The sequence below is a fragment of the Sorex fumeus genome, unplaced genomic scaffold (assembly GCF_029834395.1).
Source record: "Sorex fumeus unplaced genomic scaffold, SorFum_2.1 ptg000098l, whole genome shotgun sequence".
NCBI classification, from domain to species: domain Eukaryota; kingdom Metazoa; phylum Chordata; class Mammalia; order Eulipotyphla; family Soricidae; genus Sorex; species Sorex fumeus.
In genome coordinates, this window is record NW_026606155.1 from 31,865,968 (window position 1) to 31,879,566 (window position 13,599).

At 44.0% G+C, this 13,599-nt stretch overlaps 1 protein-coding gene across 1 annotated transcript in view; it reads left to right on the forward strand.

Annotated features, from left to right (window-relative positions):
* WDR89 (WD repeat domain 89) overlaps nt 1-2,267 on the forward strand; it is a 36,518-nt gene extending 34,251 nt beyond the window's left edge. The window contains exon 3 of the mRNA XM_056134020.1: nt 339-2,267. Coding sequence (XP_055989995.1) covers nt 371-1,534 — 1,164 coding nt within the window. The 5' untranslated portion in view covers nt 339-370 and the 3' untranslated portion in view covers nt 1,535-2,267. The remainder of the gene's footprint in view (nt 1-338) is intronic.
* Nucleotides 2,268-13,599: the final 11,332 nt, after the last annotated feature.

Below are 13,599 nucleotides of genomic sequence, written 5' to 3' on the forward strand. Positions count from 1 at the left end.
AAGAGTCTGCCTGTTTTTGTTTTTGTTTTGTGTTTTGTGTTTTTATTTAGTTTGGTTTTGGAGTTACACCTGGTGGTACTGGGGATGGGTGGGAGTACTTTTGGCTCGTAATTTAGGGGTTTCTCACAACAGTTGTCTGGGTATTTGGAATCATGTGATGCCAGGAATCATCTGAGTTCTCTGCATGTCAGACATGTACTTCCGTCCTTTGAGCCATCTCCATGGCCCTAGATTTCTTTTTTTAATTTATTTTTGACAGCATCACAGGAAAGTATTAGTTTAACTACAACTATAGACAAACTTTGGCTTTAATTTTAATTTCTGTACTTTTATTACAGATTTTTAACTACCCTTGGATGACATTCCTGGTATGGAGATGATTGAGGAACAGTTTGCTAATCTGAACATAGTTAAACGTTCCTCGGGAACTGAAGAGCCTACTTATCTGCTTGACATAGACACGTCGAAGACTGTGCAGGCAGAGAAAGGAAGCTTGGTTGCTGTTTTATGTTCTAATGGATCAGTCAGACTATATGATAAAGAAAGGTTAAATATACTGCGAGAATTTAGTGGACATCCTGGGTTTCTTAATGGTGTCAAATTTGCAAATTCTTGTGACCGTGTGTATTCATCATGTACTGATGGCACTGTAAAATGTTGGGATGCTCGATTAGCCAGTGAAAAACCTGTCCAGTTGTTCAAGGGCTACCCTTCTAATATTTTTATCAGTTTTGATATCAGTTGTAATGATCATGTCGTTTGTGCTGGCACGGAAAAAGTTGATGATGATGCATTGTTGGTATTTTGGGATGCCAGAATGAATTCTCAGGATTCATCTAGTACTAAAGAACCACTTGGTGCCTACTCAGAGACACATAGTGATGATATCACTAAAGTGTGTTTCCATCCCAGAAACCCCAGTATGGTAGTCTCAGGTTCAACTGATGGCCTGGTGAACATATATGATATTAGTCTTGATAATGAAGAAGATGCCCTGGTGACAACGTGTAACTCGGTGTCATCAGTAAGTAGTATTGGTTGGTCTGGGAAAGATTATAAACAGATTTACTGCATGACACATGATGAAGGATTTTATTGGTGGGATCTTAATCATCTGGATACTGATCAGCCTCTTACATGTTTGAATATCCAAGATGTTAGGGAAGTCATTAACGTGAAAGAAGGTTCTTTGGACTATTTGATTGGTGGGCTGTATCATGAAAAAATGGACAAATTGTTTATTGTTGGAGGAACAAACACAGGAAGGATTCACTTAATGAACTGCACTATGTCGGGATTGGTCCATGTGGCCAGTCTTAAAGGAGGGCATGCTGCTACCATTCGTTCTTTCTGTTGGAATATGCAAGATGATTCTTTGCTAACTGGAGGAGAAGACGCACAGTTGTTACTCTGGAAACCTGAAGCAAGAGAGAAGACATTCACAAAGAAAGACAGTATGAAAGTAGCATCCTCTGTGTACCACCGGGTTCGAGTCCACAGTAATGATACATACAAGAGAAAAAAAAAGCAGTGATGTTACCCTGGGAGTTTATGTGATAGGATTTAGAGCTACAATTAATTGATTTTTGAGTACTACCTATGGTAGCTACAGTCAGGGTCTTACATAAAAACAAGCCAGTGGTCTTGATATATTCTAAAGTTAATTTTTATTTTAAAAATTATTTTTAGTTTTTAATTCTTTTGGTTTTGTGGCCACATGCAGTGGTGCTTAGGGCTTACTCCTGACTCTGTGCTGAGAGGTCACTCCTGGTGGACTTTGGGGACCATATGGAGTGCTGGGGATTGAATCTGAGTCGGCCACATGCAAGGTAACCATCCTAAAATTATTGCTTTGGACCTAAAATTGTTTTTTAAAATCTCTGATTGAATATACAGTCAGCGAATTGAAAGTAAAATTACATTTCTAATTTTTAAAACCCATCTGTTGAGTTAGTAGATGTTGCATATGAAGAAATAGTTTTGATGAAGGAGATGGCTGGTGTGACTAAAAAGCATGATTTAGATAAATTTTTTAAATTTAAATAGTTTATTTTAAATCATCATAAAATAACTTCATTGGTAAGTTCCTTGTTTTAGTACACATACATTACATTAGACTATTTAAGCATAAATATTCTAATGAGTTAATAAAATAAAATTAGTGATTTGCATCTGTTCAAGGAAAATGTTTTTATTCTTTTTGTTGGTTAAACAGTTTCACTGTAAAGGAAGTTACCTTGCAAAATTTATTTTGACTCTGAATATAAAAATAAATACAGAATGACTTCTTCAGACTATTACTTTCTCTCTTTGTTTTTATTGTTATTTTATGGCCACACCGGCAATGCTCAGGGGTTACTCCAACCTCTGCACTCAGGAATCACTCTTGGTGGTGCTCAGGGGAACGTATAGAATGCTGGGATAACACCTGGGTTGGCAATGTGCAAGGCAAGTGCCCTATATACTGTTCTATTTCTCTAGTGCCTCAGTATTTTAAAATAATATTTTTTAATATAATACAATGTTTGGTGATAAAATTTTCTTCTCTAGTGTTTCATCCTTAATTTTGAACTTGAAGGTGAGTAGGGATGTGGTTCAGTGGTAGAGTATCTGCCTTGCACATTTGAATTTTAAGACTGGGTTCACTCCCTGACATGGGGTGAATAGGGGTGGAGGACTTACACATAATTTTATTTTTTTATAATAGTTTAATTTTATAAGGTAGTTCACAATATTTTATTACATTTAATATTCAAACACCAATCCCACCACCATTACACCTTCCCACCACCATTTTCCAGGTGTTTCCATCCCAAACCCCAATCCCTGCCCCAAAGCAGAACCGAAATAATATATTTTGTATTGCTTATTATGAAAAACTGCTGAAAATGCTAAAAAAAAATTTTCTTAGAGGAAAGAGGGTGAGGATTGTTGTATTCCACCCAGGGGCCATTAAGCCCTTCTATAAGAGATCAGTAACATGTTGTTAGAAGTTGAGCCTTGTGGGCTTTTATATATATATATATTACCTATATTTATCTGTAAAAAAACACATATTTTCCTCTAAGATTGGTTGCCTCCTACATTGAACCTCCATCGAATGTGGTGGGGTACTCTTGGAGTATGGGTAGGGTGTGTGGCATGAAGTGTCCGGGAATAGGTTCCCTCGTGGGTGAGGCTTGGCCCGAGCATGCGGAGAGTGGCCGTGAGCAGGGCGGCGATTGAGTTCTGGAGGTTTTCAGCTGCTGGGGCTGGGTCCCTTGGGGTGGGGAGGGGTCTCACCCGCCCTCCTTTGGGGCAGACCAAGAGAAACAGCCTGGCACTGGGTCAGCGGCATGGTTAAGGTGAGTATCATGTTATGCTCTCTTCCAAAGAGAAGGACGTGCCATCTAGATAGTGGCTGATGACGAGATTATCTGGCACCAGCCAGGGGTGGTTTATGGACGTGACTGCTGAGTTGTCAGAGACTGGGGGTGGAGGGGGAATATAGGCAGAGGATCTCCGTTCCCGGTCCCATTGAGTTCTCAGTCACAGAGTCCCTCGTACCTGGGTTTTCCGGGGTTCCTTCATGGCTAAGGCTCGGCCTTAGGGTGTTACACATAATTTTAAACTTGAATTTTGCTTGTTGCTAACCTTTTTTTTTTTTTTTTTTTTGGCTTTTTGGGTCATGCATAACACCCGGCAATGCACAGGGGTTATTCCTGGCTCTGCACTCAGGAATTACTCCTGGAGATGCTCAGGGGACCATATGGGATGCTGGGTATTGAACTCAGGTCAGCCGCGTGCAAGGCAAACACTCTACCCACTGTGCTATTGCTCCAGCCCCTGTTGCTAACTTTTTAATCTTTCCTTCAAAGTACTTCTAAAAAAAAAAAGTGGGTTTTTTTTCTTTCATTTTTTTGCTCCACCCAGAGGTGCTCCGGTCATATTCCTGGCTCTGTACTCAGGGGTCACTCCTGGGATTGAACTTGGGTCAACTATGTGCAAGGTAAGTGCCCTTCCCGCAGTACTATCCAGCCCCACAAATGCTTACCTGGGGACTCTGGGTATAGCTTTAAAGGACTTGAGAGCATGCTTTGATTGGTCTCCTGAGCACAGAACTGGAGTAGCCCATGAGCATTTCCAGGTATGCCCCCAAACAACAAAAAAATCTAAACTGGAGCCAGACAGGCAATCCAGGGGTAATGGAGCTTGCTTGCCTTGCATGTGGCCTACCCCTACTTTGGGTTTACTGCCCCATATTTGGTCCCAAAAGCACTGCCAGGAGTGATGAGAACAGAGGCAGGAGTTGCCCCTGAGCACTGCTGGGTATTGCCCAAAAGCCCCTTCCCTTATTCCCCCCCCCAAAAAAAATGAATCATGCCTAAAAGGCTTCTCTTTTTAAAGGTTTCTTATTTTGTTGTTGTTGTTCTATTCAAAATTAAGGAGCCAGGAAAAATAGTGCAGTGGGTAAGTCACTTGCTTTGCATGCAGCCAACTCTTGTTCTATCACCGGCACCCCACGTGTGATTTTGTAAGCTCTTGCAGTGGTAATCTCTGAGCAGAGAGCTAGGAGTAAGCCCTGGGCACTGCTGGGCGTGTCCCCAAACTAAAACCCAAAAAGTCTTGCTTAGAAAAAGGAGTGAAATTTTCCCCTTACTTTGAGCATCACAAAAAAAGATGGGTGATTGAATAAGCATGACCTGCTTCTGAGTGACCTGCACTGAACACGTTTACCACAATGTGTGGATCAGCTAGGATGTGACCTATGTGCAAGCACAACTGAAGGAGTGTGAAGCTTGGTGAGCAGCCAAGTGTATGAGCGTTGTCATTTGATGTGCAAGCACCACAGAACGTGTATGTGTGTGTATCCCTGGCCATCACACCACCAACAACTACAAAGGGAAGGGGGAAGGAGAAAGTAAAAATCTGCAAACAAACTGGAGTTCTCTTTTAGTAGCATAGACATTTCATTTTGCACGAAGGAGACGGTGGTCCGATCCCGTTCGAAATTTTGGGACAACAGCGACATCAGTCAGGCAAAACCGTCGATTGAATATGATGTGGTCTATTTCGTTGTGGAATCGTCCACCGGGAGACTCCCATGTCCATCGTTTAGATTCTGCCTTCTGGAACTGTGAGTTACCATGGATGGTCTTGGTCGACATGATGAACTCTGACAGTCTCTCACCCTGTTCGTTCCATTCTAGGCCATGGGTCCCGATGTGAAGTTCTTCAGCTGATCTTCTCGGTCCTATCTTGGCATTAAAATCACCCACAATGATCTTGTAGAAGGTGTGGTCTTCTTTATAGAACTTCTCTAGCTCCATGTAGAACTTCTCGATTTCTCTTTCATCATAATGAGATGTTGGTGCGTAGACAACGAAGATAGAAACTGCAGGCAGTGAGCCACATCTATTCAAATGTAAACGTCCGATTCGGGTTGTTAGGCATTCGAATGAATCAATGCTCTTGGCCAAGTTTGTGTTGACAAGGACACCGATGCCTCCAACACCTCTTTTATCGCATGTTCCGAGGAACAGTTCTTCTCCGGTGTCAAAAACGGCATGGTGAGATTCGTGCCTTCTTGTCTCGGTCAGACCAATGATGTCGTACTTGATCATTCGCGCTTGTACAATCAGGTCCTCGATGGATGCATCTGATGCTAGCGTACGTGCATTGAAAGTACAGACGATCATTTTTGTCTTCCTTCGTTGTGGCAGCCTAGGTCGGCCTTGAGGTTTTGTCGGCCTCTCCTTTCTCATCCTTCTCAGTGCTGCCATGTCGGTGAAGCCTTCAGGGTCAGGTGAATGAGACCAGTTGTAGTTACTGGTTTTGGCATATCGAATACACAGCGGATAGCTTGCCAGGCTCTTCCGTGCGGGCGGAATACTAAGAAAGGGCTGCAAAGTTCAAAAAGAGAACTCCCAGAATGACCACCAACTGGGAACTCTTTGGTACTATTGCGGCAACATGGGAAGATGCCATTGTTGACAACATTGACGAGGAATACGATCGACTGGTTCAGCACCTCCATGAATGTGCGAGGAACGCCAAGAGAGAGATAGCCACAAAAAGTCGCCTATCTTCGAAAACTCTTGAGCTAATTCGCCAGCGTGGTTTGGCGCATGCCTCAGGCAACCGCAAGCTAACGTCCGAGCTTGCAAAGCAGTGCAGAGATGTGATCAAGGAAGACCTCAAAGAGAGAAGAGCAGAAGTACTGGTAGATGCGGCAGAAGCCGGGAAAAGTATTCGTAACGCCCGCCTGTCCTTCGCCAACTATAAGACCAAGATGACTGCCCTCCGACGTCCTGATGGATCCATCACATCCTCCAGAACGGCAATGGAGAAGATTATCCATGACTTCTACTCAAATCTCTTCGATAGCCATGTCCACTTGCCGACATACCAAATTCCACAGGATGGGTATGTCGTTCCTAACGTTCTCCCTTCCAAAATCCGACACGCCATTTCGTTGGTAAAGAAGCAAACAGCACCCGGCCCAGACAAGGTCAGACCTGAACACCTGAAGAACCTGCCGACAGTACTCATCAATACACTGGCTCGGCTCTTCACTCGCTACCTGTCTGAATGCAAGGTTCCGTCCCAATGGAAAACCAGCAGGACCGTACTACTGTTCAAGAAGGGAGACATCCATGACATTGGCAACTATCGCCCGATCTGCCTATTGTCTGTCATCTACAAGCTGTTCACTCGAGTCATCCTGAATAGGATTGGCAGAACACTAGATGAAGGACAACCATGCGAGCAAGCAGGGTTCCGCAAAGGATTCAGCACCATCGACCATATCCACACGGTAACCAAGCTCATTGAGGTTTCTCGGGAGTTCAAGATGCCGCTCTGCTTAACGTTCATTGATTTAAAGAAGGCCTTTGATTCTGTTGAGACGGAAGCGGTCATTGAAGCCCTAGCCAATCAGGGCATTCAAGCCCAATACATCAGGATCCTCCGTGAGCTGTATTGCGGATTCACTACCAGGATCTCACCATTCTACAAAGAAGTGATCGTTGATGTCAAGAGAGGGGTGCGGCAGGGTGATACCATTTCACCGAAACTCTTCAGTGCCACCCTCGAGAACATCATGCGACGACTGGAATGGGAAGGAATGGGAGTGAAGATAGATGGTCGGCAACTACACCACCTCCGCTTTGCTGATGACATTGTTTTAATAACACCAAACATCAGCCAAGCGGCACAAATGCTGGCCGACTTTGACCGTGAGTGTGGAAAGGTAGGACTACAGCTGAATCTTACGAAGACAATGTTTATGAGAAACAGCCTTGTTCCTGACGCCCCATTCGCTCTCAATGGAACGACCATCTCCGAATGCAACAGCTATGTGTACCTAGGTCGAGAGGTCAACATGAGAAATGACCTGGCACCCGAGCTGCGCAGGAGGAAGAGAGCGGCTTGGAACGCCTTCAAGAACGTCGAAGAAATAGCTAAGAGGACGAAGAACCTCCGGCTCCGGGCACATCTCTTTGATTCCACTGTTCTTCCTGCATTAACATATGCCTCAGAGACCTGGGCCCTACGCAAACAAGATGAGAACGACATTCAGGTCTCCCAAAGAAGAATAGAAAGAGCTATGCTTGGAATATCACGTTTCACTCAAATGAGAGAACGAATCCGGAGTTCTGACATCCTTCGACGATCAAGGATCAGGGACACTGTCTCATATGCCAAGGTGTCGAAAATCAGATGGGCTGGTCACGTAATGAGATTTAAAGACGACCGTTGGACTAGAGCTGTTACTGATTGGATTCCACGGGATGTCAAGAGACCGCGTGGCCGCCCACCTACCAGATGGTCAGACTTCTTTGTCAAGATCATGAACGATCGGTTTGAGGCCCTCCATGTTCCCGGAGCGAAGAGATGCCATTGGGCTACACTAGCACACGACAGGGACAAATGGAGACGTTACTGGCGCCCGCTCGAGCAAATCGACGACTAACGGGAAGTTAAGTGATTAAGTGATAAAGACATTTCATGACTCACCAAGATTCTAATTCTGCTCTTAGCCTCTGGCTCTATTCACCTGGCCAGTCCTGCATTGGGAGATCCTGATCTTGGAAGGTGTCTCCCTGCCCTGGTAAAGCTCTCCTTTCCCTTTGTGGTCCACTCAGTTGATCAGTTAGGGAAGTACCAGTAGGACTGGGTGTGGAGGTAGGTGATGCCAGAGAAAGAAATTTGGCTTTTGCTCTCGGAGAGCCTGCAGTGGGCTTGGGGAGACACTCTCAAGTTAGAATTGTAAGGGGGCACAGTGAGAGGACTCAGGAGATGGCTTTATCTGTTTTCCAGCTCAGATGATGTCTGCACTGCATTTTCAAAGAATTCACCCAATTGACTAGGGAAGGAAAAGAGGAGGAAGACGTAAGACAGGCAGAGAAGGCAAACGAGCTATTTTGGTCATAAGCATTAGGCTCGGCCTTACCCAGGTTCTCTGCAAATACAAAGCATTTCTCAGGGTGAGTTACCTCTGCAAATGGCTCACTGTATCTATTATGTCTTGATTTTGTACTGTTTTAATATTGAAGACAGTATTTCCCCAAGCCTGTTTTGCAGGCCCAGTGCCACTGGGCGGAGACAAGTCGTTGATACTTCTGTTCTGGAACAGTGGTGCAGAGCGCCAGTTCTGGGCCCCACTGTTGACTCATCCTGCTCTTGTATGCTTTCAGGGACACTTCTAAAGCTCTTTCCTTTCTCTGACATTCAAGACTGTCTCGCGGCAGTGTACTGGCTAGTTTTCAGCTCTGTGTATAGTTTGATCAGCTTTCTCCTTCTGTATCTAGCCCAAGGGCCATGCTGCATTAATTTAGCTTGCTTGTTTTTTTTTTAAATTTTTTTGAGGGGGAGGGTTGGTATACTAGTCTCCTCATTTCAATTCAACTTTACTGCATGCATGAAGTGACTGTCTTCCCTAAATGTATGTCTTCCCCAGACAGAATTAAGACCCATATGCCCTTTGAAGCTTTACAAATAAGGTAGCTGAGCTCTGGAGTTGAATGACATCCTAACAGTTGGTTTAAGTATTTCCTCCCTGGAGAGGGCCTCAGTGGCAACAGCTCCCACAGGGCTCTGAGCCTGGCGTGGTTTTACGGCTGGTTGGCTGGATAGAGCCACAACACTATGCCTGCCAACTCCTTAAAAGCTGGATTGCATTTTCTACAGGCCTGGAAAGCTGTTCCCAGTGCAGGTTCCATCTGTAAGCACCTGCAGTGCTATTTTCTCCCTGCTGCCTTTGACTGTCAGTCACACACCTCTGCTGTCACATTATGAACTATCCATGTCTCTTTCCATTTCTGACTTTCTATAGATGGATGTAGCCCTCAGGCCTTACCACCATTAGGACTGGCCAGAGCCAAAGACTTGAATTAAATAAGAAATGAATAGAGGTACTTGGGAAATGGCTCAGCTGGAGTGCATACTTTGCACATAGAGGCCCCAATTTGATCTACAGCATTACACAGTCTCCTGAATATCACTAGGGGCGACCCTTGAGCACCAAAGTAAAAGTAGTGTCTGAATACTATTGGGCATGGCCTAAATTTAAATATATATATGTGTGTGTGTGTGTGTGTGTGTGTGTGTGTATACACATATACCTCACTTGTATCACTTGTTATCCCATTGATCATCGATTTGCTCAAGCAGGTGCCAGTAACATCTCCATTTGTCCCTGTCACGTGCTAGTGTAGCCCAATGACATCTGCTCACTCCAGGACCACAAAGAGCTTCAAACCGTTTGTGTAGGATTTTGACAAAGAAGTCTAACCATCTCATAGGTGGGCGGCCACGTGTCCTTTTGACATCCCGTGGAATCTAGTCGGTAACAGCTCTAGTCTAGCAGTGATCTCTAAATCTCATTACGTGTCCGGCCCATCTGATTTTCGACACCTTGGAAAATGAGATAGCGTCCCTGATTCTTGATTGTCGACGGAGATCAGAACTCTGGATTCCTTCTCGAACTTGAGTGAAATGTGATATTCCAAGCATAGCTCTTTCAATTCCTCTTTGGGATACCCGAATAGCATTCTCGTCCTGTTTTTGTAGGACTCAGATCTCCGAGGCTTATGTTAGTGCAGGAAGAATGGTGGAGTCGAGATGTGCCCAGAGCTGGAGGTTCTTCGTCCTCTTAACAACTTCTTAGATGCTCTTGAAGGAGTTCCATGACGCTCTCTTCCTCCTGTGCAATTCTTAGATGCTCTTGAAGGAGTTCCATGCCACTCACTTCCTCCTGTGCAATTCTGTAATCTCTCTCTCTCTATTATATATATATATATTTATACACACACACACACACACACACACACACACACATATATATAGGGGCTGAGAAGATGGTTCTAAGTGCTGGAGTGCATTTATGCACAAGTGCCAGGTTTGATAATCTGGTGCCATGTGGGCCCCTGAACACTGATAGGAATGACCTAAGCATCAACAGATGTGCCCCCCGCCCCGCCCCGCCAAGAATGGAAACACAGGTGCTCACCACCTAGATTTCAATCATGAGAAAAACAGCTCATTTCTAATCCTAAAAGGGTAAAGTGGAGAAACGGGTTGAATGGGGAAGTATGCATGAGTTACGGTATGAGTTATGATGCGGTTGTCATGATGGTGGTACTAATGGGGTAAGAGATGTGTAAGTGTTCCAGGAGATACAAGTAGTTTCAGCTGGAATAGGAGTAACAAGATCCGATTTGTACCATTTCTGTCTGCAAGGCAGTGGGAAGTGATAACTCTCTTAAGAGGCCAAAGGGAAGGGCAGAGAGTGCAGCACTTACGGTGTTTGCCTTGCACGTGGCCAACAGGGCTTTGATCCTCGGCATCCCGTTTGATCCCCTAAGCACTGCAACTAAAGTTGTGTAACTCACAGTTATGGCGACCACAGCAGTAATAACAACTGGGCCTGGGAGATAGCTGAAAGGTAGCTGAAACTCTGAGTTTGATCCCTGATACCACGTGGTCATCTGCCCCACTGACCTGAGAGCAACATGTCAGGGGACCAAACACTGAACTGACCTCACTGTCTGGCGAGTGTCACTGGGAGTGGCCATGGCTCCCGAGCATGACTGCAGCCACCAATAATAACAAAGGAAAGGAAGGTGGGGACAGGGGGTTCACTAATCACCAAGCAACCTGAATTTGCTTTTTTCTCCCTTGGATGTTCATGCTTACTGAAAAATACTCCCTGCCCCCCCCAAATTTTGTCTTGTTTGTGCTTATAACAAGAAGAATGGAAGAGAGCTTATAATTCATTTATTCTTCAAATATTTGAGGAACATGCTTTTCACTGAACAATCTGTTCTGGAGTCCATATCCTTTATAAATTCATGCAATTAAAATGTTCTTAATTAAGAAATGTTTTTGTGTGTTTGGTCCACATATGATTGCTTGGAGTCTACTCCGGCGGGTGCTGGCAGATGTGGAGGATGGGTGAGGGTCACTCCCATGGTGCTTGGGACCATATGGTGCCAGGGACCTGGGCCTCCTGCACCTAAGACCTGTGTCCTAGCCCTTTGAGCTTTCTCCCTGGCCCAATTAATGTCATTTAAGATTTAATTTTATTGGTACCATATAATCCCCATTTCTCTTCTCAAAGGATCATATGTCAAGTTTAGAGAGATTCTGATAGCAGCCATTAATGAGGGAAGTTTGATTTTTGTTTTTGGGCCACACCCAGTGGTGCTGGGGAATCACTCTTGTTGGGACTCTGGAAGCCATATGGGTTGCCTGGGATGAAACCTAGGTCAGCCTCATACAAGGCAAGGACCTTTTCCACTGTACTATCTCTCCAGCCCAGGGCAGCTAGCTTGCTCTCTCCAGAAAACCATAACTACCTGCAGCGTGTTTAATCTTCCAACAGGCATCATTTAAAGAAATGCACAGCAAGATGGTCTGCAAGGAATCTTTCACTTGGTGTGACAATGCTTTTGTTCCCTGTGCTTTCTACTCTAGGTCCATTCTGTCTGGCAGAGGAGAAAGGAACTAGAGATCTGCCCCCATGAGCTCTCCCCCTGCCTTTTACTGCTAGAACCTGTTTCGTTAATTGTATTATGCAAAATTCTATTTGAGGGGCCTGAGTAAGATTACAGCGGGTAGGGCATTTGCCTTGCATGCAGCCAATCTGGGTTCGATCCCCCAAGCACTGCCAGTAGTAATTTCTGAGTACAGAGCCAGGAGTAGTAACCCCTGAGTATTGCTGGATGTGACCCCCCCCCCAAAAAAAAGTATTAGAGTTGCCCAAACTGTCCAAATCTTCGTGGTGGCTATGACCCTAAATTAGAGCTTGAATCTGAGTTGTCTTAGGGATAGTATTATTATTATGGCAAAATTCATGTCATTGAATGCCTTTTTGCCATCTGTGCTCTATTTCCTGCTTGCTGGAACAAGAAGTGCTTCACTTTTCTCTCATCAATGACAACCAACTTCTGGAATTAAGTTCCATTTTTAAAACTATGCCCAGCAGCATTTTTTTTTAAATTATGGTCTTACTCATTTATCCTTTTCTTTTTTTTTTTTTTTGTTTTGCTTTGGGGCCTGACCCAGCCTAGGTCTTACTTTCGGTCTCTCTGCTCAGGGATCACTCCTTGCTATGCTGGGTGGGGGATGGGGGACCATATGTGGTGCCAGGGATCAAACCTGGGTGAGTACTTATTATATGTCAGGCACTGTGCTAGTCATTTGAGACTCCAGAATTGAGCAGAGCAGATAAATCTTTCCATCATGAATCTTCTGATACAGTGACCCTGTGGGAGAAGACGTTAATAAGCATAAACAGCTTGTTAACTGAGACTGGGAGGAAATAGATGCATCTATAGTTGCCAGCATTGTAGTTGATGCATCTTAAAAAGATTAAACATATTTTAATGATTATATATGGACATGAACGCTATTTTTAATTTGGAGGAGAGGCAATATGTCATCACATATCATTGCAGTAGAGTCCATGAGTCTGGGCTATTTGCTTAAAAATTAACATAGTTCCTCAAAAAAAATTACAGAATTACCATAGGGTCCAGAAATTCTTTGTGTAAAAATCTAAAATTGTTAATAGCAATATCTTGTGATATCTGCACACACATGTTCATTGCAGCATTGTATACAATTGCTAAAAGGTAGAAGAAGCTCAAATGTCTATGGACAAGTGAATGGATAAAGAAAGTGTGATATATTATTCATTACTTTAAAAAAATGTAAAAAGGAAATCCTGTAATATGCCCCAGCATGGATGATACTAAAAAACATTAGGCTGAGTAAAATCAATCACCAAAATAAATAAATAAATAAATAAACCACCATGTGACTTCACTTACATGACCTATTTATGGAGGTCAAAATGGGCGGCATAGAAAGTAGGATGGTGGGGGCCAGGGACTTGAAAATGAAGAAATGGGGACTTCTTAGATGGCTGTAGATCTTATGTTTTACAAAGTGAAAAAGGTCTAGAGAGCTGCTTCAGAACAATGTTAATATATTTAAAACCATTGAACTCTGCACTTTAAATGGCCAAGTGAAGAAGCCAGAAATAGGGTAAGTCACGTGCCTAGTCACAGGCATCTCTGGCACTGCCTATGGTCCCCAGAGAACCATCAGGGG